The 23379-nt window shown below is 38.5% G+C and overlaps 1 protein-coding gene and 1 long non-coding RNA gene across 3 annotated transcripts in view; both read left to right on the forward strand.

Moving 5' to 3' along the window:
• LOC124037757 overlaps positions 1 to 23379 on the forward strand; it is a 54730-nt gene that overhangs the window by 14921 nt on the left and 16430 nt on the right. The window contains exons 1-3 of one of the 2 annotated variants that reach the window (XR_006839228.1): positions 7530 to 7562; positions 7660 to 7911; positions 15637 to 15742. This is a non-coding gene — a long non-coding RNA (uncharacterized LOC124037757). Of the gene's footprint in view, positions 1 to 7529; positions 7563 to 7659; positions 7912 to 15636; positions 15743 to 23379 lie in introns of those variants that run through there. The other variant, XR_006839227.1, reaches the window with a different exon arrangement.
• On the forward strand, positions 11386 to 13376 carry LOC124037756 (transcription factor Sox-2-like). The gene has a single exon (XM_046352774.1). It carries the CDS (start codon positions 11684 to 11686, stop codon positions 12629 to 12631), a length of 948 nt encoding a protein of 315 aa, XP_046208730.1. The 5' UTR covers positions 11386 to 11683; the 3' UTR covers positions 12632 to 13376.

Consider the following 23379-nt stretch of genomic DNA (forward strand, 5'->3'; position numbering starts at 1 on the left):
ACAATTCTACAAATGTTAACAAATTAATACTGACTAAATAACTAAAATATAGTCAGTCATTGTATAAGTATTCACCCCCTTTGTTTAGGTGACATTATATTTGAATGACTACCTCTTCTTCTGCCCCCCACACATAAATCTTCTGTAAGATCCCTCAGTCTATTGAATTTCAAGCACAGATTCAACTACAAAGACCTGGGACCTTTTCAAAAGCCTGTGATTGGTAGATGAGTAACAATAACAAATCAGACATTGAATATCTCTTTAAGCATGATCAGGTTAATAATTATGCTTTGGATTATGTGTTATAATTATGCTGCGGATGAAGATGGAGCTGCAATAGATAGCTGCCGTTTTACGGGCTCCTGACCAATTCTGTTATTTTCTGTGATTTTGTTTTACATAATATTTCCGCAATTATTTCCTAAGACCAAAAACAGCTTATGGACATCAGAACAGCGATCACTAACCTCGGTTTGGATGAAGATTTCTCACTCAACGAGTCGGTAGCTGTGGACATACTACTTGTTCCTGACCAGGCCCTAATCCCCTGGACTCAAAAGAGGAAGAGACGGCACAAGGGAGGCAAACGAACAGGCTCCTTGACGCGATTACGTCGGCGAGTAAAAGACAATGATAATATAATTTCATCTAGCTGGTTTTTCTATGAGGTGTGGGTCTCTTTGTTAACAACACCTGGTGCACGATCGCTAATGTTAAGGAAGTCTCAAGGTTTTGCTCACCTGAGTTAGAATACCTCATGATAAGCTGTAGACCATAGATCATTAGCTAAATAGTTTTCAGATAAAAAAACATGTGTAGCTGTCATTCATCCGATAACACCGAGGAGTTTAACACAGTCACCAGCTTCCTTAATAAGTGCATCGGTAGAGGTCTATCAAGCCTTTTTTTTTTAAATATATACTCAAAGCTCCATTAATAGCGTTTTTAACTACTCCCATAGAAATGGTCGTCTGTCAGGGACTCAGCAGGAAGGTCTGATTTCACTATTATTAAAACAATACCCAGATGACAAATATAAAAGGTCCAGTCCATTAAAAAACTGGAGGCATCTTACACTTCAATGTTCAGATGCAAAAATACTAGAGAAATACAGAGCACTCGGAATAAAAAATGGTTTACCAGGTATTGTTCATTCAGATCAGACAGTTTTTTTTACATGGACGATACGTTGGAGCACAACAACTACTAGAAATTATAGAACAACATGAAACACCTAAGAAGCCAGGCCTGGTATTCATAGCGGGTTTTGAAAAGGCTGTCGATAAAGTAAGACTGGATTTTAAATATAAATGCCTAGTCTTTTTCCAATTTCGGTGAGTCTCTTATTCAATGGTTAAAATGAATGTACAACAATCCCAGGTGTAAAATAGTAAAAGTGGCTACTTCTCCAAAGGTTTTGAACTGTGGAGGAGTTAAACAAGAGTGTCCACTGTCGCCATATCTATTCGTTATGGCCATCAAAATGCCAGCTGTTAAAAATCAGAGGATTAGAGGATTGAAATCGAAGGCTTAAAAACGAAAAGGTGTCCATGTATGCTGATGACTCATGTTATGTTTCATAATAAATCTGCAAGCTGGATCCCTGCAGCGTCTCATTGAAAATCTAGATAGGTTTTAGTCCAGAGAGGCTAGAAAAGTTAACCATGATAGGCATACCATATTACGTATTGGATCTTGAAAAAACACAGCTTTTACATAACCCTGCAGTTTACCTATAACATGGGCTGACGGTGAAGTAGACATACATGGTATTCATATCGCAAAAGATATAAATGAGCTCTCCACAATGAATTTCAATTGAAAATGAGTAAAAACAGATAAGATCCTGCAAACATGGAGGTAAATACCAGTCAATTTATGGAAAAATGACACTAATTAACTCCTTAGTCATATCTCAGTTTACTCACTTCAAATCAAATTGTATTTGTCACATGCTTCGAGTACAACAGGTGTAGACCTTACAGTGAAATGCTTACATCTCACTTACTTATGGTACTGCCTACTGACGATTTGTTTTTCAAATCATATGAGCAAAAAATATTACGCTTTATCTGGGATGCTAAACCATACAAGATAAAGTGTGCCTATCTATATAATGAATATGAACTGGGTGGGCTGAGATGACTAAATATAAAAGCACTAAACCTCTCTCAACAGTTTTACTTGAATCCAAAATGGTTCTCAAGTAGATTGTTAAGAAAAGCTCATCCCTTTTTTTTACATGGCCTTTATGCCTTTGTGCAGATTGCCATGTCTCATTTTCAATGAATTGAACATGAAACCTTGTTCAAAGTACAGTACCAGTCAAAGGTTTGGACACACCTACTCATTCCAGGGTTTATCTTTATTTTACTCTTTTCTACTTTTTTAAATAATAGTGAAGACATCAAAACTATGAAATAACACACACGGAATTATGTAGTAACCAAAAAGAAGTGTTAAACAAGTCTAAATATATTTTAAATTATTCAAAGAAGCCACCATTTGTCTTGATGACAGCTTTGCATACTCTTGGCATTCTCTTAACCAGCTTTCTTCTTAATGCATTTGAGCCAATCAGTTGTTTTGTGACAAGGTAGGGTTGGTATACAGAAGATAGCCCTATTTGGGAAAAGACCAAGTCCATGTTATGGCAAGAACAGCTCAAATAAACAAAGAGAAATGACAGTCCATCATTGCTTTAAGACATGAAGGTCAGTCAATGCGGAACATTTCTAGAACTTTGAACGTTTCTTTAAGTGCAGTCAGAAAAACCATCAAGCGCTACGATGAAACTGGCTCCCATGAGGACCACCACAGGAAAGGAAGACCCAGAGTTACATCTGCTGCAGAGGATAAGTTAATCAGAGTTACCAAGCTCAGAAATTACAGTCCAAATAAATGCTACAAAGAGTTCAAGTAACAGACACATCTCAACATCAACTGTTCAGAGGAGACTGCGTGCATCAGGCCTTCATAGGTCAAATTGCTCCAAAGAAACCACTACTAAAGGACACTAATAAGAAGAAGAGACATGCTTGGGCCAAGGAACACGAGCAATGGACATTAGACCGGGGAAATCTGTCCTTTTGTCTGATGAGTCCAAATTTGAGATTTTGGTTCCAAACACTGTCTTTGTGAGATGCAAAGTAGATGAACGGATCTGCGCATGTGTGGTTCCCACCGTGAAGCATGGAGGAAGAGGTGTGATGGTGTGGGTGTTCTTTGCTGGTGATACTAACTGTGATTTATTTAGAATTCAAGGCACACTTAACCAGCATGTCTAACACATCATTCTGCAGCAACACAATATCCCATCTGGTTTGCGCTTAGTGGGCCTATCATTTGTTTTTCAACAGGACAATGACCCAACACACCTCCGGGCTGTGTAAGGGTTATTTGACCAAGAAGGAGAGTGATGGAATGCTGTATCAGATTACCTGGCCTCCACAATCACCTGACCTCAACCCATTTGAGATGGTTTGGGATGAGTTGGACTGCAGAGTGAAGAAAAAGCAGCCAACAAGTGCTCTGCATATGTGGGAAGGCCTTCTAAACAGTTGGAAAAGCATTCAATGTGGAACAGGTTGAGAGAATGCCAAGCGTGTTCAACGCTGTCATCAAGGCAAAGGGTGGCTACTTTTAAGAATCTAAAATCTACTGTATGTCAAGACGTTGTGCTTTTCAGCTAACCACCACACTATGGTGTTTGGCCTGATCACCAGTGACAATGACACAGCCTATAGGGAGGAGGTCAGTGACCTGGCAGTGCGGTACCAGGACAACAACCTCTTCCTCACTGTCAGCAAGAAAAAGGAGCTGATCTTGGACTACAGGAAACTCATATATATAGCCAAGTTAACATTACTCATTGTGTATTTATTCCCAGTCTTATTATTTTTCTATAATTTTTCTCTTTATGCTTTGTTGGGAAGCATTTCACTGTTAGTCTACCCCTGTTGTTTACGAAGCATTTGACAAATAACATTTTATTAAACCACCCAGACACAACAAAGATATAGTCGTCCTTCTGAAGTGAGATGCCGAACAGGAAGGGAACTGCTCAGGGATGTCACCATGAGCTAAAACTCCATGGCAAGACTTAAATTGCTGTCTAGCCATGACCCCCAACACCTTGACAGAACTTGAAGTTTGAAAAGCATATTGGGCAAATATTGCGCCATCCAGGTGTGCAATGTTCTTAGCGACTAACCCGAGAAGCCTCACAGCTGTATTCACAGCCAAAGGTGTTTCTAACAACATGTACTCACGCAGGGGCATGAAAACATATGTAATCCAGGTATATTGCTGTTTAATGTTGCTCATTTTTTGAGAGTATTATTGGAATTTGTTTTCCGCTAACATTAATGTTTTGTGTTGATAGTTGACAAAAAAAATCTAATTAAAACCATTTTAATCCCACTTTGTAACACAACAAAATGTGTCAATACTTGTCATAATGGACAAACTAATCATTCAAAATAAGCCCATTAATTCTGCCTTGTATTGGTTCATCTGAAGTACCTTCCCATTCCCTTCTATAGTGAGATAGAAATGTGTTGATGATTCAATTAAAATATTCAATTTCCTACACATCTTGATTTTCTTTCCACCTGTCCCATTAATGTGGGGTTTTTTCTGCTGAAAATATGTATGTGATATCTGGGGGGAAAATGAATAGCTTGTTTAAAGATGTGGGATTGTACAGTAGCTTCCACCAGTCCAGTGTCTACTCTCTTCTACTGTACTTTGCTTGGTATCTCTTTCTGTGTGACGATGTGGCCAGCATCTAAAAGGTATCATTCTATGCTGCCTTGGGTGTCTTGGTTTGTCACTAAATTACTCGCCACACATAATTACAGAGGATGAGGTGAACGCCTCATTTCTCTTTGTTATATGCTAAGCAGTCAGCAATCTCAAACAAAAGGGCCCTGGCTCTGGAAACTATAGGATTTGCTGCTGGGATTATAGTCTCATGGATAATGATGTGTGGTCAGCAGAAGCAAAGCTTTATTTTAATTCAAATTGGCCAGTAAACAAACCCATTGGTATGTCTGATGGTAAGAGTAACTGTCTAGTAAGCGCTGTGGTAGAGTATCGGCACTTAGCTGGATCTATTATGTATGTTTTACAGTGGAGGTCTTCTGTTATCTGATGGGACCCGCCACCTATTTGCTATTGTTGCTACATGGCTGTTTTCCACGTGGGGCATCTCTCTTACTATTTTTACTGGTAGGCAGGTTCAAGCCAGTTCAACTCTATTGTCTATTGATTTACACTGTCAGTGTACTCTGTGTCACGTAGCTGTAAGATGGGATATGACAATGCTAGTAGCATGCATAATTATGTTGAGATTGTTTGAAATGGCATAGGTATCACATTGGTTTCCATACCTGGGAAAATACAGATGATCAGATAATATGACTAGACAGTGCAAGTCATGACAATTCACACAAGTATCACACATCTTGGCTGAGTTAATAGGATTATGTCAGCATTCATACTGCTTATGACTATTACTACAGTCTGTCACAGCATATTATGACAAGTGTTTTGTCACTCAGTCATTACTGTGCTATGCATTAGAACACTCCCAGTGAATACTTACCAGGCTGAGTTATATAGGCATATAGTGTATGTCAGTGGTTTATGGCAGAGGGGTGTGTTAGGTGGGTTTACTTTGTGCGTGAGTGGGTGGGTGGGTGGGTGGGTGGGTGGGTGGGTGGGTGGGTGGGTGGATGCCCAGTTATATATGAATGCCCAGTTTTACATCTGAAATGTGTTAGCATTCTGTGATGCTCAAAACACTTCTAAGTGAACTCTCCCAGACATAATGCTATTAGACTCTGCCTGGAAAACAATGAGCTGTAGCATTGAATCATTTCTCTCTCAGTCTAGTTTTAATTCAAATCCTCCAAAGACGTCCATTGTATGACTCATTTGACTTTTATCTTTATTTTATTTCACCTTCATTTAACCAGGTAGGCCAGTGGAGAACAAGTTCTCATTTACAACTGCGACCTGGCCAAGATAAAGCAAAGCAGTGCAACACAAACAGCAACACAGAGTTACACATTGAATAAACAAACATACAGTCAATAACACAATAGAAAAGTCTATATACAGTGTGTATATCATTTTCCTTGACTCTCAATTGAGAGGAAGGAAAGTGGATTGATAGTGAGCTTTGAGAAAACCATGAAACATTTTCAGATTACTGTTGGCGGCACTGATTTAAAACAAGGTGGAGGCAGCCAAACATTTTGTCACGCAACTCCTCCATAATATTCCTATTACCCGAGAACTGTTTTTGTTGTTGTTATTAGACATCCCCTTCATAATCTGTTCATCTCCCTCCATTGTTTGGGTGCACCTTGCAAGCTAATTAATTAATTAAGTCATTATTGCTCACACCTTTGCAGCAGCACCTCAGAGATCAACAGTGAACCGTGTTCTATGAGAAGACAAAACCCTTGCTGTCACTGGAGTGGATTACTGTCTGTATAGACCTATAGGAAGGTAGAGGAAGCCAGTAATTCCTATAGAAAAGTAGACAAAGTAGAGCCACTGACTAACAACTTTCCCCGCGGAGACCTTTTGTCTTCAGATTCCCATTTTCTCTTCCAGCTCCCTGACAGGACTGATAAAGACCTTGAGTCAGGCCAAAGCCAAAGCTTAGGTGACATGGAGAGTAAATTCAGCCCTAATGATTGGTGATATGCAATATGTTTTCTTTGGCTAAACGTCTGTGCTTTGTAACTCCTAAAGCACTTCATTGATTAACCATAGCTTAATTACACATGGCATCAGCTACAGATTGAATAAGTTACTTTAAATGGCTATTGAGAAACCTTATGCTCCCTGAATGCGATATTCAATCATTTCACTTAACTAAAAAAAAGAATAATGCTATGTGGAATCCATGGTAACAATACTATTGAGATTTTAAACCCATGTTATATGAAACTTTTAAGCTTGATTCAAAATCCGTAACCACAGTTCCTATTATCATAGTCTATTGTAACCTCTCTCTCCAAAAAAAGTGTCTCTCTGGTCTGCTTTCTCTCCAGTTTAAGGATTCAGCTTATGAATGATCATTTTGGGGAATTGTTGATAATAAAAATAAAAATATGTATTCCTATGATAATATTATTAATAATAATGTTCATCACCAACCTATAGCGAACATTTTGTTCAACCAATGCCAGCTTCTCTTGACATTGCAGTGAAGCCTACCTTCTACAAACGAAAAAAATCTTTATCAAATCCCCATTCTATGCCTTTCAATAATAAACCAAGCCCATTACCTCACGGCAGCTTTTGTTTGCCCTATACAAGAGAGAACAAAATTGTTATTCAGGAGAACGCTTTAGATTGGTATTGTGGGTAGAATTCACAAAGAGCAGAGTTATTGTATTAAAAAGAACCATCTGTATCAGAAACAATGGCTTCAAATTATCTCGGAATACCCACTGAAAAAAATATAAAGCTTTCCCTTCTCATTATGTGGGGTGGTTGTAGTGGTGGTGGGGGTGGAGTTGGGGGGTGAAGCAGACTTGGTATAACTGACTTTTGTTGTTCTTGATGCATTCTTCTCTTTTTAAATCGGCCCCTTTTCAGATTGTGTGTAGCCATAAACGGCTTTTCTTGTTACAGGGGTAGCGAGCAAAACACCCGCGTTCAGCGAGCAGCTTGAGCGGTGGTACGCTGAAGTAAGAGCACTGGCTTTTGGAAAAACCTGCGGACTACCGGGCGAGCAAAGAGAGAGAGAGACAGCCTACCGCTGTGTCGGTCGAGCAGAGAGCGGGATCTCCGGCGGCTGAAGAGTGGTTCTTGAATCGGCCAGATACTGTTCCATCCTCTTTTCTGCCAATCAAGCAAAGATGAGGACAACACCCAAACTGGCACGTAAGTAGCATTACAGTCGAGAGTGGTCCGGGGACAGTGAAAAGCAGGCTGCGCCTATATGCAGTGCACTGCAGTGTGATAGAGTATCGCGTTATGAGCTTCAGTGGTTCGTAGGTTATCTTCCCATTGGGTACTCGGACATCACTTAAAACTTGCTCAACACTGGCAAACATTAGATGTCAAGTAGATGTCTATTATAAATATTCATCATGTACGTGTTTAGTGGTTTGTTTTGTTTTTGTAATGGCTTTGTTTGTTTTGTTGACTACTGTTTGAGATTTGTGCCATTATGTATTTTTTTAAACATTTTGTTACACAATTATCCTCATTCTTCAGCAGAAGTAGCCTAATGTTTGACCTTTAAACACGGTTCTTAATATCTTTTCAAGATGTATTGATTTGGCCTTGATCTGGGCTACTTGAGAGTAGGCTGTCAACCATAAATATTGAAACATCACACTTGTCAAATGATTGTTCCAAAGTAAATGTTTAATATGTATTAATCAATTTCTGAGTTTATACTGATTTATAGTTTGAGGGTAAAGAGCAATATAGCAAATTAGAGAACAGAAATGTTTGTGGGTAGAGTTAAGTTAGTATAACTATATTAGGTTTAAAATTGCACTCTTTAACCATCCACTCTCCCTTTTCCTTGGGTATTTTCATAGGCTACATGTATTGTGTGCTTATAAATTAATATTTTCTTTGGTGCAGGCCTACTGCTCTCCAATCACTAGCACGACACCTACTGGACAATAATATACAATTTAGAGATTCATCATGGTTATTTTCTGTCATTTTTGTTACCATGAAGTCTCTCTCTCTCTGAGAAAAGGAAGGATCTGTTTAAAAAGTAAATCCATTGATTAAATAAACATATTACATCCAATTAGTAATAACAGTGCTGGTTATGTTGGATTATATGCAGTAAATATTGATATTTTAGGACTTTAGTGTGATTAAAGATATAATGAGTTAGGCTATAGGCAATAGGGTTATTATGGGATATATATTGAGGCAGGCCTAAGGGTTATTATGGGAGGTATATTGAGTTAGGCTATAGGCCTAAGGGTTATTATGGCAGACATGGTTATATATCGGGTTAGATATTTGAAAGGGAGAAAAAAATGATGACATTTTCCAGAAGGGTGGGCTATAGGCTTTTTAAAAACAATATTTAACAGATTCCCTCTAAGATATTTTCACACTCATTATGTTCAAGGGTTGATAGGAATGGGCCTGCATTTAATGAGAAACAATGTGTTTTTATTAAAAAGTTAATTTGCTATGAATTACAGTGTTTTTCTTTCTAGTTTGTACATTAATAAAATAGCCTATAAATGTGTTATTATTGATTTTGCTCAGTCGAGCCTTCTTTAAAAATATGTTTGTTTTATGGTGCAAATAGTACTAGTTGGTTTGGTCTATCGAGTGGTCAAACGGTGTTTCCCGCAAATCGGTTAGTTGTCAAATAGTTTGCTAATTGCAAATGCAGGGAAATTCCTGTTAAGGATTCTTAAAGATGTTGCAGACTCCCCGCTGTTGCTTTTCCCATTATCGTAAACAGATTACAAATAGCGGGGGAAACACTCAAACGCAGAAAGAGAAGCGGCTATTTCTGACTGTTGTATCTCCACATCTCACACAATTACTCAAAAGTGAAACCTTTTGAATATGGTGGTAATAAACTCTTTACCAGTTTGTATATCATTCAAATAGGTATTGATGTTTTGTTTAATAACATGTACAAAATAGGTATAGGCTATAATTATTATATTAATAGTATAGGCTAGACGTTGTAGATTTAAAACTTTATCTCGCTCAAAACTGTGTCCAAAAAATACAATATATTCAGTGTCAAGTTTATCAATAGATGCATGTAGGCTATAGGCCTATTTGATGCTTTTCCAACATTTCCAGCATCATTGCCAACTGTTTTACCATAAGCGTGAATGTTTTGAACATAAATTAGCCTTCTAAACCTGTAGTTGGTATACAAGTTATATTATTAGGCTACAGCGCACAACAGAACAAACTAACATAAGCTATAATAGTGTTCCATGACACCTTTTAGGTTTCTACGTTCATAAAGGTTATTTGCTATTGTCCCTTTCGCCAGCAGACGGCGCTAATGGCATGTTACAACGGGCTTCGTGTGGCTGATACAACCTTTTGGAACAATTATTATTTAAAAAATGTAACCTTTATTTAACTAGGCAAGTCAGTTGGAACTATCCTATATGTGAATTCATATGCATAAACACGTGCTTTTACTGAACAAATATTAGGCGTGTTAGTGTATTTTCGCTGTTCATGCTTCATCAGCTTTTGTAGCTCACAGTAATGTAAATTATCCATCAGATACGCCTATAAAACATTGTCCAAGCCTGTTTTACAATGCCAATTGTTGATGTTATAAATGGAAAATCCATGGACAAAAGTGCCTGTTATATTGGCCTATCCTTGAAGTGGTGACCCCTCTTGGTCATATTGTTTGTGAAAACTTTTTTTTATTATATAATTTTTTGTCTTGTGACGAAGTGAATTTCAACAAAAAAAGATCTTAACGGAATGTAGTCATGCTTTTGTTCGGGCTGATGTACTGACAACACCCGAAACAAAACTAATTATTTGTGATGGGCATGCCTCTGTTTTATGTTGGCATTCAACTTCAGTTGAATTGAAGCTCATCCATTTAAACAATGGGGAAACAGCTAAGATTACCTATCCGCTTTTCAGTGCAAAAACCGAGCTGAACTTGCTGATCGATTCCTTAACTCAAAACACTTATATTCATGTATGGATTGCTACACATCGCCTCATTACTTATAACGAATAACGTCACCCGTATTGCTAATAGCTTACTACAACTAGACTACTACTTTCACAACTATTTCTTCAACTGTCACTATAGGCCTACTGATAAAGAAGTGATTATTATAAGCAAAGGTTAAGTAGGCTAGGATATTTGTATGTGTACGTTTTGATTTATGCTCCATTTGCTTTTGCCCCTGTTTTGTCGTTGAACATTACAAAAAAAATCACCATATAGCCGAAATAGCTATCTTGATCTAAAGACACATTGAACATTTGATTCAGTGAAGATGAAATATCGAATGAAGTTTGAAATGTTATGTATTATGCTTCCAAATAACGTTTGAACCAGTTTAAAAATGGTAGCCTATAAAAGTTTAAAAAGCTGAATTGGTCCGAAATGCTGTTTACTTAACAGCATAAATGTATCCTACTGTATAAATTCTGCAGCTTGTGTTCCTTCGAATTTCAGTAGAAAGCACTTAAAGTTTGCCATCCTAGTGTAATGTTCCCACTTTAAGCACTTGGAATAATACATATATAGCTTCTATTGGTTGATAACCGCAGCTTCTGCCTCAGTGCTCCACCACTGACCGCGAGTAACCCCGCCCCTTTATGATAAATAAAAGACACAATCCTGGCCGAGGGAACAGTCGCTCTGTGATTGGTCAGGTAAAAAGGCATTTATTCCCTGACAGCACTCATCCCATGAATGGTTGTCTATTAACTTGTTCAAAAAGTATCCGGAGTTGTCAAGGCTCTGGCGAAGAGGGAAAAGTAGTTTGTTGTTTCTTTGAGACCAAGAGAGAAGTTTTTGGACACAACAGGACCTACTGGCTGAAGGCAAAAATACGTTTACTATTTCTGCAAAGTTACTGAAAACGACAAGGTAACTCCAGCTACCTTTGTGTTGGACTTTTTTCATTGGTCGGGCAAGTTTAATAAAAATCTGTTTATAATGTATAACATGATGGAAACTGAACTGAAACCAACCGCACCCCAGACAAATTCTGGGGTTACGGGGAATTCAAATGCATCTGGAAACAACCAGAAAAACAGTCCGGACCGAGTCAAGAGACCCATGAATGCCTTCATGGTTTGGTCGAGGGGACAGCGAAGAAAGATGGCACAGGAAAACCCCAAAATGCACAATTCGGAAATAAGCAAAAGACTTGGGGCCGAGTGGAAGCTTCTATCCGAGAGCGAAAAGCGACCTTTCATTGACGAAGCGAAGCGTCTCCGGGCTCTCCACATGAAGGAACATCCGGATTACAAATACAGACCCCGGAGGAAAACCAAGACCCTGATGAAGAAGGACAAGTATACTCTGCCAGGTGGACTTCTTGCGCCAGGCGGCAATGCCATGGGCGCTGGAGTGGGTGTAGGGGGAGGCTTGGGCGGTGGGGTTAATCAAAGGATGGACAGTTACGCACATATGAACGGCTGGACCAATGGAGGTTATGGCATGATGCAGGAGCAGCTTGGTTATGGGCAGCACCCTGGTTTAAACGCTCACAACACCGCGCAGATGCAGCAAATGCACCGCTATGACATGAGCGCACTTCAGTACAACTCCATGACAAACTCCCAGACCTACATGAACGGATCACCCACGTATAGCATGTCATACTCACAGCAGAGCACTCCTGGAATGACTCTGGGCTCCATGGGTTCGGTGGTCAAGTCAGAGTCCAGTTGCAGTCCCCCCATAGTCACGTCTTCGTCTCACTCAAGGGGTGCTCCGTGTCAGACTGGAGACCTACGGGACATGATCAGTATGTACTTACCGGGTGCTGAGGTGCCGGAGCAAACTGCCCAAAGCAGACTCCATATGTCCCAACATTACCAGAGCGCACCTGTACCAGGCACGACGATTAATGGCACACTCCCATTATCACATATGTAAATACACTTTAATAAGAGAAACTGGACTACTATGGACTATTTTTGTACAGACATTTTTGGGTGGTAAAAGTTGTACAGAACTCAAGGAAAGAACAACTTTTTTCTAGAAAGTTTTTCAATGGTGTATGAGTTTGGAAAGTAGAAAGTGGGAGAGTCTCAATCAGATGTTTTATCATTGCAATCACCTTTTGTACAGTATTTATATATAAAAAACATAACAATCAGATGTAATTTTTGTAAACTACAAGAGGTTACATTTTTATAAACCGAAATTCTGCAGAAAAGAAAATGGCAGAATTTAAATTGAGTTCAAGATACTCCTAAAACTACAAACATTGGAATAGCGGAAGTAGGCCTATAAGCAAAGCAGGTAAATGTTTCTCCTCAAGGTTCATTAGTACTAAACCATTTTAATTTCTTTAAATAAGAATAAGCAGAAACCTTTCCTTACAGGTTAAGCATAATTGTTAATTTATATTTTGTCTCCCACTTTTCATCTGTTAGAGGTATGAAGTTTGTGTTCCTTATTTTCTAATGATTTGTACAATTGATGCATATTTACTGTGATATTTTAAGTTTTTATTTCACATTTCATTCCCGTAGTTGTATTTTAAAATGTGGTCTGTACGCAGCAGCCAACACTCCATGTATATATATTCGAACTAATTTCATCATTATAACAGTTACAATTTCAGCGAAGTTTTTTCAATATGCAGTTTGAAATGAATAAATTTTTGAAATTTGGATACTTGAAATTGTATGAGTTTTGATTTTTTTTAATCATTTGATGAATTAGATAAGATTGTCATCCTCGCTCAATTTGTTGTGGATTGTCCATGTTTTGTATTGCATTTATGTTATTCATGTTGCATCAGTATTTATTCATCACATCATATGTCAGAACTTGATAGACCTTAATATTCTGTTATATTTTTTTTTTTACAATCCAAGGACACACAGGAATATAGCCTAATTAAGTTATTATAACATGCTAAGTCTTAAATCATATCTCATCAGAAATATCAACAAAAACTAAATCAAACCACATCATTTTGTGCGTACATGTGTGTATGCGTCTGTGCATCTGTGTCTAAGAACACGCGTGCATGCCTGTTTCTTTGTCATGTTAAGTCTTCAGATGATTTAGACTCAGTTTAACGACGTTTTCATTTTTTTTGTGAAATGAGCTATTCCCCTAAGGATTAAGAAGGACAACAGCGTGCGAAAGTTTGTTGCCTCTCAAACCCTATGCTTTGCGTGTAAGATTATTCGCTCAAAATGTTGAAGATTCTCTCCAGGTAGTCGTTCATTTTATATTTTTCTTTAATCAATACACACATAATTTGATTTATTTTGTCATTCTAATTGAGAACCGGTTTGGTGCATATCATTTCACAGGACTACTGATTTGAATGAATTAAGTTTAGCTCTCATGTATCAGAAAACAAGTGTGACAACATAGACGCAGAGACAGTCCATGTGAGCTGAATTATGAAAGCATGTTTCTAGTTTGGATAATATGTAGGCATGTTTGTGGTATGGATAATAAAACATTAATAACATCGAGGCTCTTGATATATGAATAAAGATAGACCCTACTGAGCAACAACGAAAATAATAGATGTAATAACTGGGCCTGTTATAAGCCTACTTGTCTTGAAAGCATGCATACACCACATCATTTTTAATTGTTCTGTTTAATGTCGCTCCATATTAGGCCTAATTGCATTATTTATTTCATGTAAATTGTTCTGCTGGCTAACACTTAATGTAGCCTGTTTAATGATTCAATCAAATGGAAAGTATTTCTGCAAAGAATCAAAAGACCGAAACAGCGCAAATAATGTTCACTCAGAGGCCTATAGCCTAAATATCTCCACATTCGAATGGGCATTGATTTCACTGTTTATTCAAATGATGATTTCTCTTAACCATGGTCCACACAGTTCATGTCGATGGGCATAACTTTAAAACACCTTGCCCGAAATGTTCAAACTGTCGTCTGTCATTTCTCAAAATTAAACCTGGATGAGATTATGGTCTATCCATTGAATATAACGTTTTAAATCTGTGGGTGTTAAAAACATTTTTTTTTTAACTACAGAGGTAGATTAGAATTGTTGCTTGCCAAGGCTGGGAAGCCTCTATGAGACTAGGTCCCGGGGGAGAGGAGCTCACATTAACCGCTAAATTAATATTTGACGAGGGCCCTTTCCAAAGTATTATTCCGAAAATCGTGTCCCATACCGGACTTTCAAGGGGTCAGGCAGCAGTGGTTAAATTAATTATTTATACAAGCAGTAACTATAATTGGTTGTAATAGCTGAACATGTTTGATAAACTAGGATGTTTAAAGGTCGAGAGTGTTAGGCTTTTAATTTTAATTTAATGACAGCACGAAAGGCCTATGTGATCATATGCTAGCCTATACATATATATTGAGTATGCGCATTTAGCTTTAGTTACATTCATTTTTTTTTGGAGATTAGGAGAAACGACAGATATACTTTAAAGGTAAAATGTATATTGCAAATACGTAAGTGGAAAACATTCATGAAAATATAAATGGAGCGGACGACTAGGCTATATTCGCAATAGTTGTGATAAGGTAAAGGGAATTTACTATTAACCTAATATTAGGCTCCTGAACCTCTTGAATTTAAGACTTTTGTGTTGGACTCTCATTGAGAGACTCCCGTTTTCTACACATTGAATAAGGGATATCAGGCTTGGACTATTCCCTGGAGGAGCAGTGATCAGTCAAGGAATCCCCTTGTTGGGCCACCACATAGGAGAGCTGGATAAAAGATGAGTGTTTAAATGTATTTTCAATTGCGTGATTTAATCTCAAAGCGCTCAATGGAGCGCCAGATTCAAACGCCGCTGGGTTGTGTTCAACCCTCTAATGTTTTGAATGCGTGGATATTGTCCCTTTTGTTATAAATGGAACTACCGAGTACACACGTAAAACATTGACAACTAAATGTATCGTTTTGTGTGATTTAGGATAACAGCGCCGTATAAGAAGAGGACCCAATTGTTCCAAAAGGCCTTGATTTTGCTCCGCCGCGGTCCGCGCGGAGGCTGCGGCAGCTGTGGACAGCAACAGGTGGTAAGCACTCTATGTTTTGCTCATAGTAAAACCCCTCAGATAATATCTTTTGATATCTTTGTGAAATGACACGCTCTTCCTGGAACGTAATAATCACAACATGTATAAACACATCTTCATATATAGTGTCCAGATCTCATTAAAAGTAAGATATGCGTCAAGAGACCTCAATATTTAATCAGATAACCTATATGCCTATCTGCTATTTCTATATTAGTTTTTGTAGTTAAAATGTGTATCGTTTAATAAATGATATACAAACGTCAGAGATGTGTCCCATAGTGTTAACGGTGTTTGCTAATTCGGAATCCTTGGGACGTCCCAACTCTGACCTTACCCGATCGACGTTAAAATGGTAAAGTGTTATCTGAGGTAGTGGAATATGCGCACACATAATAGTCCCCAATAGGCTTCTAATCAAACCCCTAATCAGTTACCAGATTTACTAATCGTATGGAGCAATGACGTCACATGTACTAGATTGGTAAATAAAGCATTTCCTATGCTCCATGTTCCTCATTGTCTAATATTTTGTTGGACACACCATGTGAGAGAGTAGCCTATATCTTCCTTTAACTTATTCTTCAGAAACTAACACATAAAGGAAATCTGGATGAAAGTCATGGTAGGCTACACAATAGGCATAGGCCTATACACATATGCACTATTAGCCTACTCTTATTTCCTTTGGTGGCATAATGGAATTTAAGGAGATTATATTTAATTCATTATTATTATTGTTGTTGGTGTTGTTTTATTGTTGTTGATGTTTTTATGCACTTATTATTTGGTCTGGAAAATATTAGGCCTAGGGCTATGTCTCGTTATTGGGCCACTAGTCAGTGATAGCATACACAACAGTGTAAAGAAAACGACTTTCCCTAAAGTAACGATTTTTGTCGCTTTATCTGCTGTCGTTTTTGAGTTGGGGGTTGTAGTGGACGGGTATCTGTAGGGGGTGTAGCATTGTGAGATTCGTTGAATTGAAAACGGTCAGAGATATCGTCTATTTTAACAGTGGTTTCAGGGGTGAATGGCAGTCGCTCCCTGATCCAGTGCAGGTGCAGGGAAGCAGGGGGATGGGGGTCCCTGCGCAGCCAAAATGCGCATTCATTTCAATAGACCACACACTGTCGGCCAGCATGCCATCATCTCTGCGCCTCTCACACATTCTCAGTGCAGTGCAGTCCTTACCGAGCGGAGCTCACACACTTTACAGCTCGCCAGAAGATATACACAAGCATGGGCTGAATGACTCAGGATTGTTATCGTGTTTTCCTGTGTTTATATCACTTATTATTGATAATGAAAGGTTTATAGCAATATCAAAATGTATGCTTTGAGAACAGATCATATCCTACATTATTTAAAATATTCTTCCAAGTTGTTTTCTGTGGACATTTTGATATACTGTGATTTTATGTATTTTTTTTATTTAACCAGGCAAGTCAGTTAAGAACAAATTCTTATTTACAATGACAGCCTAGGAACAGTGGGTTAACTACGGTGTTCAGGGGCAGAACGATAGATTTTTACCTTGTCAGCTTGGGGATTCGATTTTGCCACCTTTCGGTTACTAGTCTAACGCTCTAACCACCAGGCTACCTGCCGCCCCACAGTCTGTAATTAATAACAATCAAATGTGTAACCCTTTTCTCAACCAGCACCATGGCCACTTAGTTGTTTTAGATTGTGGACACACCCTAATTTAATGGATGGTGGGTTTTAAATTCTAAAACGGCGACCCTAACTAAACTCATTGCATATTCTGGCGTCTAGGGGATTAGGACGGTAACCACTGTTCAATGGATAAGTAGGCACTAACAATGTCCTAGTAAATACAATATGCCCACTGGCCACACACTGGTTTAATCACACACTGGTTGAATCAACGTTGTTTCCACGCGATTTCAATGAAATTACGTTGAACCACCATGGGATAGAGGTTGAATTGACATCTGTTTGCCCAGTGGAATACCACTGTACTGAAGTTGCTATGGAGGCCTATTGGCACTTGACTATAATTCTAATCAAACCGCGGGATTTAGCTCTGATAAGATACAACAGTTGGTCTCTCACGATGCATGATGTCAGTGACTCAAGTTGTGTTGTGTTTTATATATATATATATTTTTAAATCAAACTAACACGTGAGGTAGACATTGAGAGTATTTGTTGCTGGTTGAATTGAACATAGCTCTGCATATATCAGGTTATTCACCGCAGAGTGCATACTCTACCAATGATGGGATACAGTAGGCTAAACAGAAACTGCTTCATATTGGAAGATTATACTTTTTTATGAAGAAACATGTCACTATGTATCATAGCTAATACAAACACAGATTGGGCCTATTTTAGAAAGGAACAAAACTGCTGAAAGTGGCGGGCCTAGCTCAAATGTAAATATACATATTGTTGTGTAACTAATTCGAGTTAATACATTCTTAATGACAGGATAACAGCGTATAATGCCTTTTTTTCCCCACGGAAAACAATATAAATCACCATCTCTTTATTATTTAGGCTAATAACGTCAAACGCGTCGTTAGATTGGGTTAGGAACAATGCACATCTAATTGTGGAGATTTCAGAAGGTGCATGGCCACTGCAATTGAACAGCGAAGATATCATTTAGAGCAGAAGACACGACCACTGTCCATATAGACTACACCATTTGTGACTCAAATTAATCTATTATAAGGGGAATGTATACACTATTAATACTATTTATGCCATTAAATATACCATGAACAATATTTGCGCTTTATACTGCCCTCTGCCCCTACCCCTTCAAATAGACTAAACAAAAACGTTGACTGGTTGCCTACTAGTAAAGTAAAATATGTTTTAATCTTGATGGGCAACATTGTCATTGTGTGATGGGAAATAAGGCTGAGCAGACTTGGAAAACTTTAGTTTCACTTCTGGGACATTCTGTCTGTCAGGCTTCTGGTCTTTACTACCACATGTATAGTAGGCCTACCGCAGTCTGTCAGGCAACAGGTGATAACGGACTGCTACATGATAGGCTGAGTGCGTTCTAATCTGAAAACGGCGCACGTTATTGGTTAGGCCGCTATTGTGCGGAAACAAAGTTTACCCATGCGCAACAATAGTGGCGGGGCAAGTGTTTCTGCTTTTCCACTTCTATTGGTCAGTCCACCCATGCCTAGAACAATATATGCTTTGATGCAGCGGTGCAGGCAGCAGGGGTGTGCAGTACGATGCAGATCAAGCTCGAGCTTTATGGAACACAGGCATAGCCTGGGAAACAAATGAGGCGAGAAGCTCAGCGTGGGGTGGGGAGCAGGATGCTTGTTTCAGGCAGCTTTTAATAGTTGTGCTGCTGTGTCGATGCTAACATAAAACACATCCACTGTGACAAGCTTTTCAAACCTGATAAATAGCATTGCGAAATACCATGCATGATTAAAACGTAGGCCTAGAACAAGTTGTAAAAAGTTGTGTTAATGTTTCATTATATACTAGATGATTTAAAAAAAAGTTGGTTGTAGTGTTGTGGTAGCTGGATCGAATCCCCGAGCTGACAAGGTAAACAACTGTTGTTCTGCCCCTGAACAAGGCAGTTAACCCATTGTTCCCAGGTAGGACATTATTGTAAATAAGAATTTGTTCTTAACTGACTTGCCTAGTTAAATAAAGGTTTAATAATAGCATAGTTTCATTATAAACATACTCATTTAAAAGTATCACTCTTCCATTTAGCCCCTTTTAGCACAGATTTAGCCTATAGCAAGCATCAGCTGGTGACAAATATATGTAACCTGTTAACGTCTATATGCCTACATCTTGGCACCATGGAACGTCAGACATTCACTAGGCTTTCCAGGCTAAAAACGTAATATGATGGGCCTACGAACTAATTCAATATGAATATAAATAAATACATGTCTTACAAAATCATACAATTAAAACACGGTCGTTTTAGATTGGTTTGTTTCCTTGAAGTGTGATTGTTATTCCAAGTCGTTCTATAATCATACATGTGACATTGTAGGACTATATATTTTTGACGTTCGACGTTGTTTTTGCGTAAATCATCAGCAGACGAAACGGGAGCTTCTGTCACTTCCCAGTAGTGGCAATGGCCACGATGACTGTCACTATCCAACCCTCAGTTGACAGCAATGCACTGACTTCCCCAACAGCAGAACTCATTGTTCACTTCAATTCCTTCACAATTTCATTCTTCATGTATCCCATGTTGATCAAGGACCACATTATAAGCATCTGGGTAACACATTTCGAGATTTAAGAACAATAAATACATTGGAATGTAAATATAAAATATGTATTATCTTTAGATAGTTCAGTCATTCAATGTGAGCATATAGACCTGTATCTATAGGGAATACCAGTTTGAACTTTGAAACGGTAGGCCCAATGAAAAGTTTAACCTTATACAACTTTATCAATATGTTTATCCCTGTGGCTGATCGAGAGTGTGAGTGGAAATAAATCGAGGACAGCAGCTCGTTCGCAAGCGGCTGACTTTCTGTATGCTTTAGAGCAAAGTGTTTAGAAAAGTTTGTCTGAGTACTGAAAGGGCACTACAAAGGCCCTTTATAGACATGCGACATGATGCCCGAGTCATTTGAATGGAAGTGGGAGAACTACTCTGCTTGAGCGCCTGGGTTTGTTGATAGAAGAACGTAAAATGATCACATATCTAAAATACAGATGAAAAAGCTCACATATTTTGCCTGTAGGACAATCAAAATGAGAAAATATAGGAATAGCCGAATACATCTTTAAGAAGCCTATTCAAGAATGTGAGCGACATCAATCAAATTGGTCTGCTCGGGCATAAAAAAATAAAGATTGTTGGGCTTCATAATAAACACGCAGAATTCTTCCTCCCAAATGTTTCTCCCAAATGTGTGAAATGCTGAGAGTATGGCACAAACGAACCAACATCCTCTCCAAAGTCAAATAATGATAAAAGCAGAGAACGAAACATGTAATGAGTTCACCCTTAATCATTGATCATTAAAAATGGTGGTGTTAAATATACTCAATTACACGCATGACTTCCCTCAAACAGTAAATTATATCCTCCAACTACTTGTCTATTCTATCTCTCCCGCCAGAACTGGAAAGTCGATTATGTTGAATCCATACGTTTCTATGGATTGCATCACCCTAATTAATACTCAAGAGTGGTCCGTGGCTCACAGTTTTTGAATGGTCCCTCTCCTGTCGCTCTGACAGAAACAGTTCTCGAATGGAAACGTGGGTCTCTAGAGACCATCCAATGCGTTTTTCTGTGACTGATAATAACGCATGACTCAGATGCGACAGGGATCTGTCTGCACGGGGTAAACAATGCCCTGGCTGGGGCTGACACTCACTTTTGGGAAATATTATTCATATATTGGTCAAAATGTATTTTTTCGTTTCTAAAACGTGTACTGTTGCAACCACACAGTTTTTTTTAAACTCATAAGACGGTGAATAATAATAAAATAATAGCCTATGAATTATTTTGTTATAAATGTTTACACTATCTATATTGGATTTTAAGAGTTGCACCTGTGGCAGCGTTGAATAAATATAGGGCAATGAATTACATTGGGTTGGAACTTGGAAGTGTGCTGTTCTGGGCGCTACTCGGTCACTGCATTTGATTATAAATAAGAAGAGTTCACACGCTGATCGAGTGACTAAGGGGAACAAGCGAACCATTTTAATCAGGTGGCTATCTTCCTATCGCTGAGATCAGAGCTCTGTCACTCACGAGCTCGTCATTGTGTCCCCCCCCCCCCTGCGAAATGACATCTCCCTCAGGAAAGCGAATAGTAGCTGGATGAGATTTCAGTGTCTGTGCCTTATAAGCCCATCTATTAGCATAACGCAATGTAACGAGTTCTGGAGTTGGGAGGGAGGGGAGACTCTGCCTTGTTAAATAAAGGTACAACATTTTGTTTTTTAAATGGCATTAAAAAATATAACCTTCCATAGCAGGCTTGCCTCAAAGAGTAGACATAACATAGTTTATGTAAAGTTGTATCCCTCCAGCATACGTATGATATGTTCTTTTTGGTATAGTTACATAATACAGAAGGTTACTTAAGCCAAAAATTAAAGGAGATTGCATTATACCTAGCATTATATCTAGCAACCCAAAGGTTGTGTGTTCGAATCACATCATGGACAACATTAACATTTGAGCAACTACTTACTACTTTTTAGCTACTTAGCATGTTAGCTATAACCCTTCCCTTAACTCTACATTTAACCCCCAACCCCAGTGCTTAATTTGTAAATTGGGTGGCGCTTTATAATAAAGCATTGCATGCATATAATCGCCTTTGTGCTTGCAAAGAGCAGTAGAGCAGTAGAGTAGAGGCGCTTGCAAAAGTTGTACACATGGACAAACATTTTTAAGCCTGGGGTCAAGGGGAAAAAAATGGCCTTTTATAAACGCATTTCATGAAATTCTACACAACTTTAGATGTCTGGAGACATTACAATAATATTTTTCAATACCGCACAAATGATTGAAATGACAGGCTACTTTGACACGGACAAACTGAGAATCTGCGAGCAATAAAAAAAACACATTTGTCGTAGGCCTAGGTGTCCGGGAACATAGTGTACAATATGAGGAGGAAATTATACTCATAATAAACCTTTCCAGTTTCACTGACTCACCCAATGATGCTCAGCTCACTCACCAGCGATGGCAGATGCGCTCCTGCCAATGCGCTCACTCTTGTTTTTGAAATGTATTTTATTTAACATTTCTTTAACTAGGCAAGTCAGTTAAACTTTGTAAAAACAATGCTGTTCCCACAATAGGACTATTTTGAAGCTGATAACATATTTGGTAGCCTACAAACAAATTACTATTCTATTTTCAGCTAAATCCATTTGCTTTCCAACATGTGTTTTCCCACAATTGTTTTGGAAATATTGTGAAAGGCCCGTTGCCTGTATGCTGTTCAATATTTGCCGCACGTTTCCAACAGTAGGCACACAGTCCACAGCTAGGCATTTATACAATTTTTTTAACAAGCTATTGATCCACTGTGGCTAAATTATAGGCCTACGGTTGTAGCATTTTTTATTTTCATTTATTTCTGAACAGACAGCAGTAATTCAATAACTTTGAGAAATCTATTTAAAATGTATTACGGGTGCTGTGGAACTTCCAGCACCCTTCCTGCCGGTATAAGGAAATACATGATGAAGTGCAACAATGCAAATATTAAAGTTGCAGGGTTATGTCTATCAGAGAAGAGAGAGATCATAGAAAGCGAATCTCATTCTAGTTCCGTGAGAGATACAGGCGCACTTCCCTCTCTCACCACAGCAATGCGTTGGTCTTAACAGACTACAATGCTGCCAAACCATAAAACCGGGCCGGCCGAACACAATTCTTAGAACATCAGGCACGTTTTCACATTACGTGTTTTAGGGGGCCGGATAATTACAGAAGAGGAAACTTGATTGGTTGAACTTAACTCTGATTTTATTATGATTTTTACATTGCAAACAGTGAACATAGTTTCTCATTCCAAGAGGAGGTACTGGATCCTGACAAATGGGTTCCGGGAAAGAAACAGAAAAAAAACGTAGAGGAGACGGATTCTGTTCTGCAGGATCCAGCT

The sequence above is a fragment of the Oncorhynchus gorbuscha genome, linkage group LG06 (genome assembly GCF_021184085.1).
Source record: "Oncorhynchus gorbuscha isolate QuinsamMale2020 ecotype Even-year linkage group LG06, OgorEven_v1.0, whole genome shotgun sequence".
Lineage (NCBI taxonomy): Eukaryota > Metazoa > Chordata > Actinopteri > Salmoniformes > Salmonidae > Oncorhynchus > Oncorhynchus gorbuscha.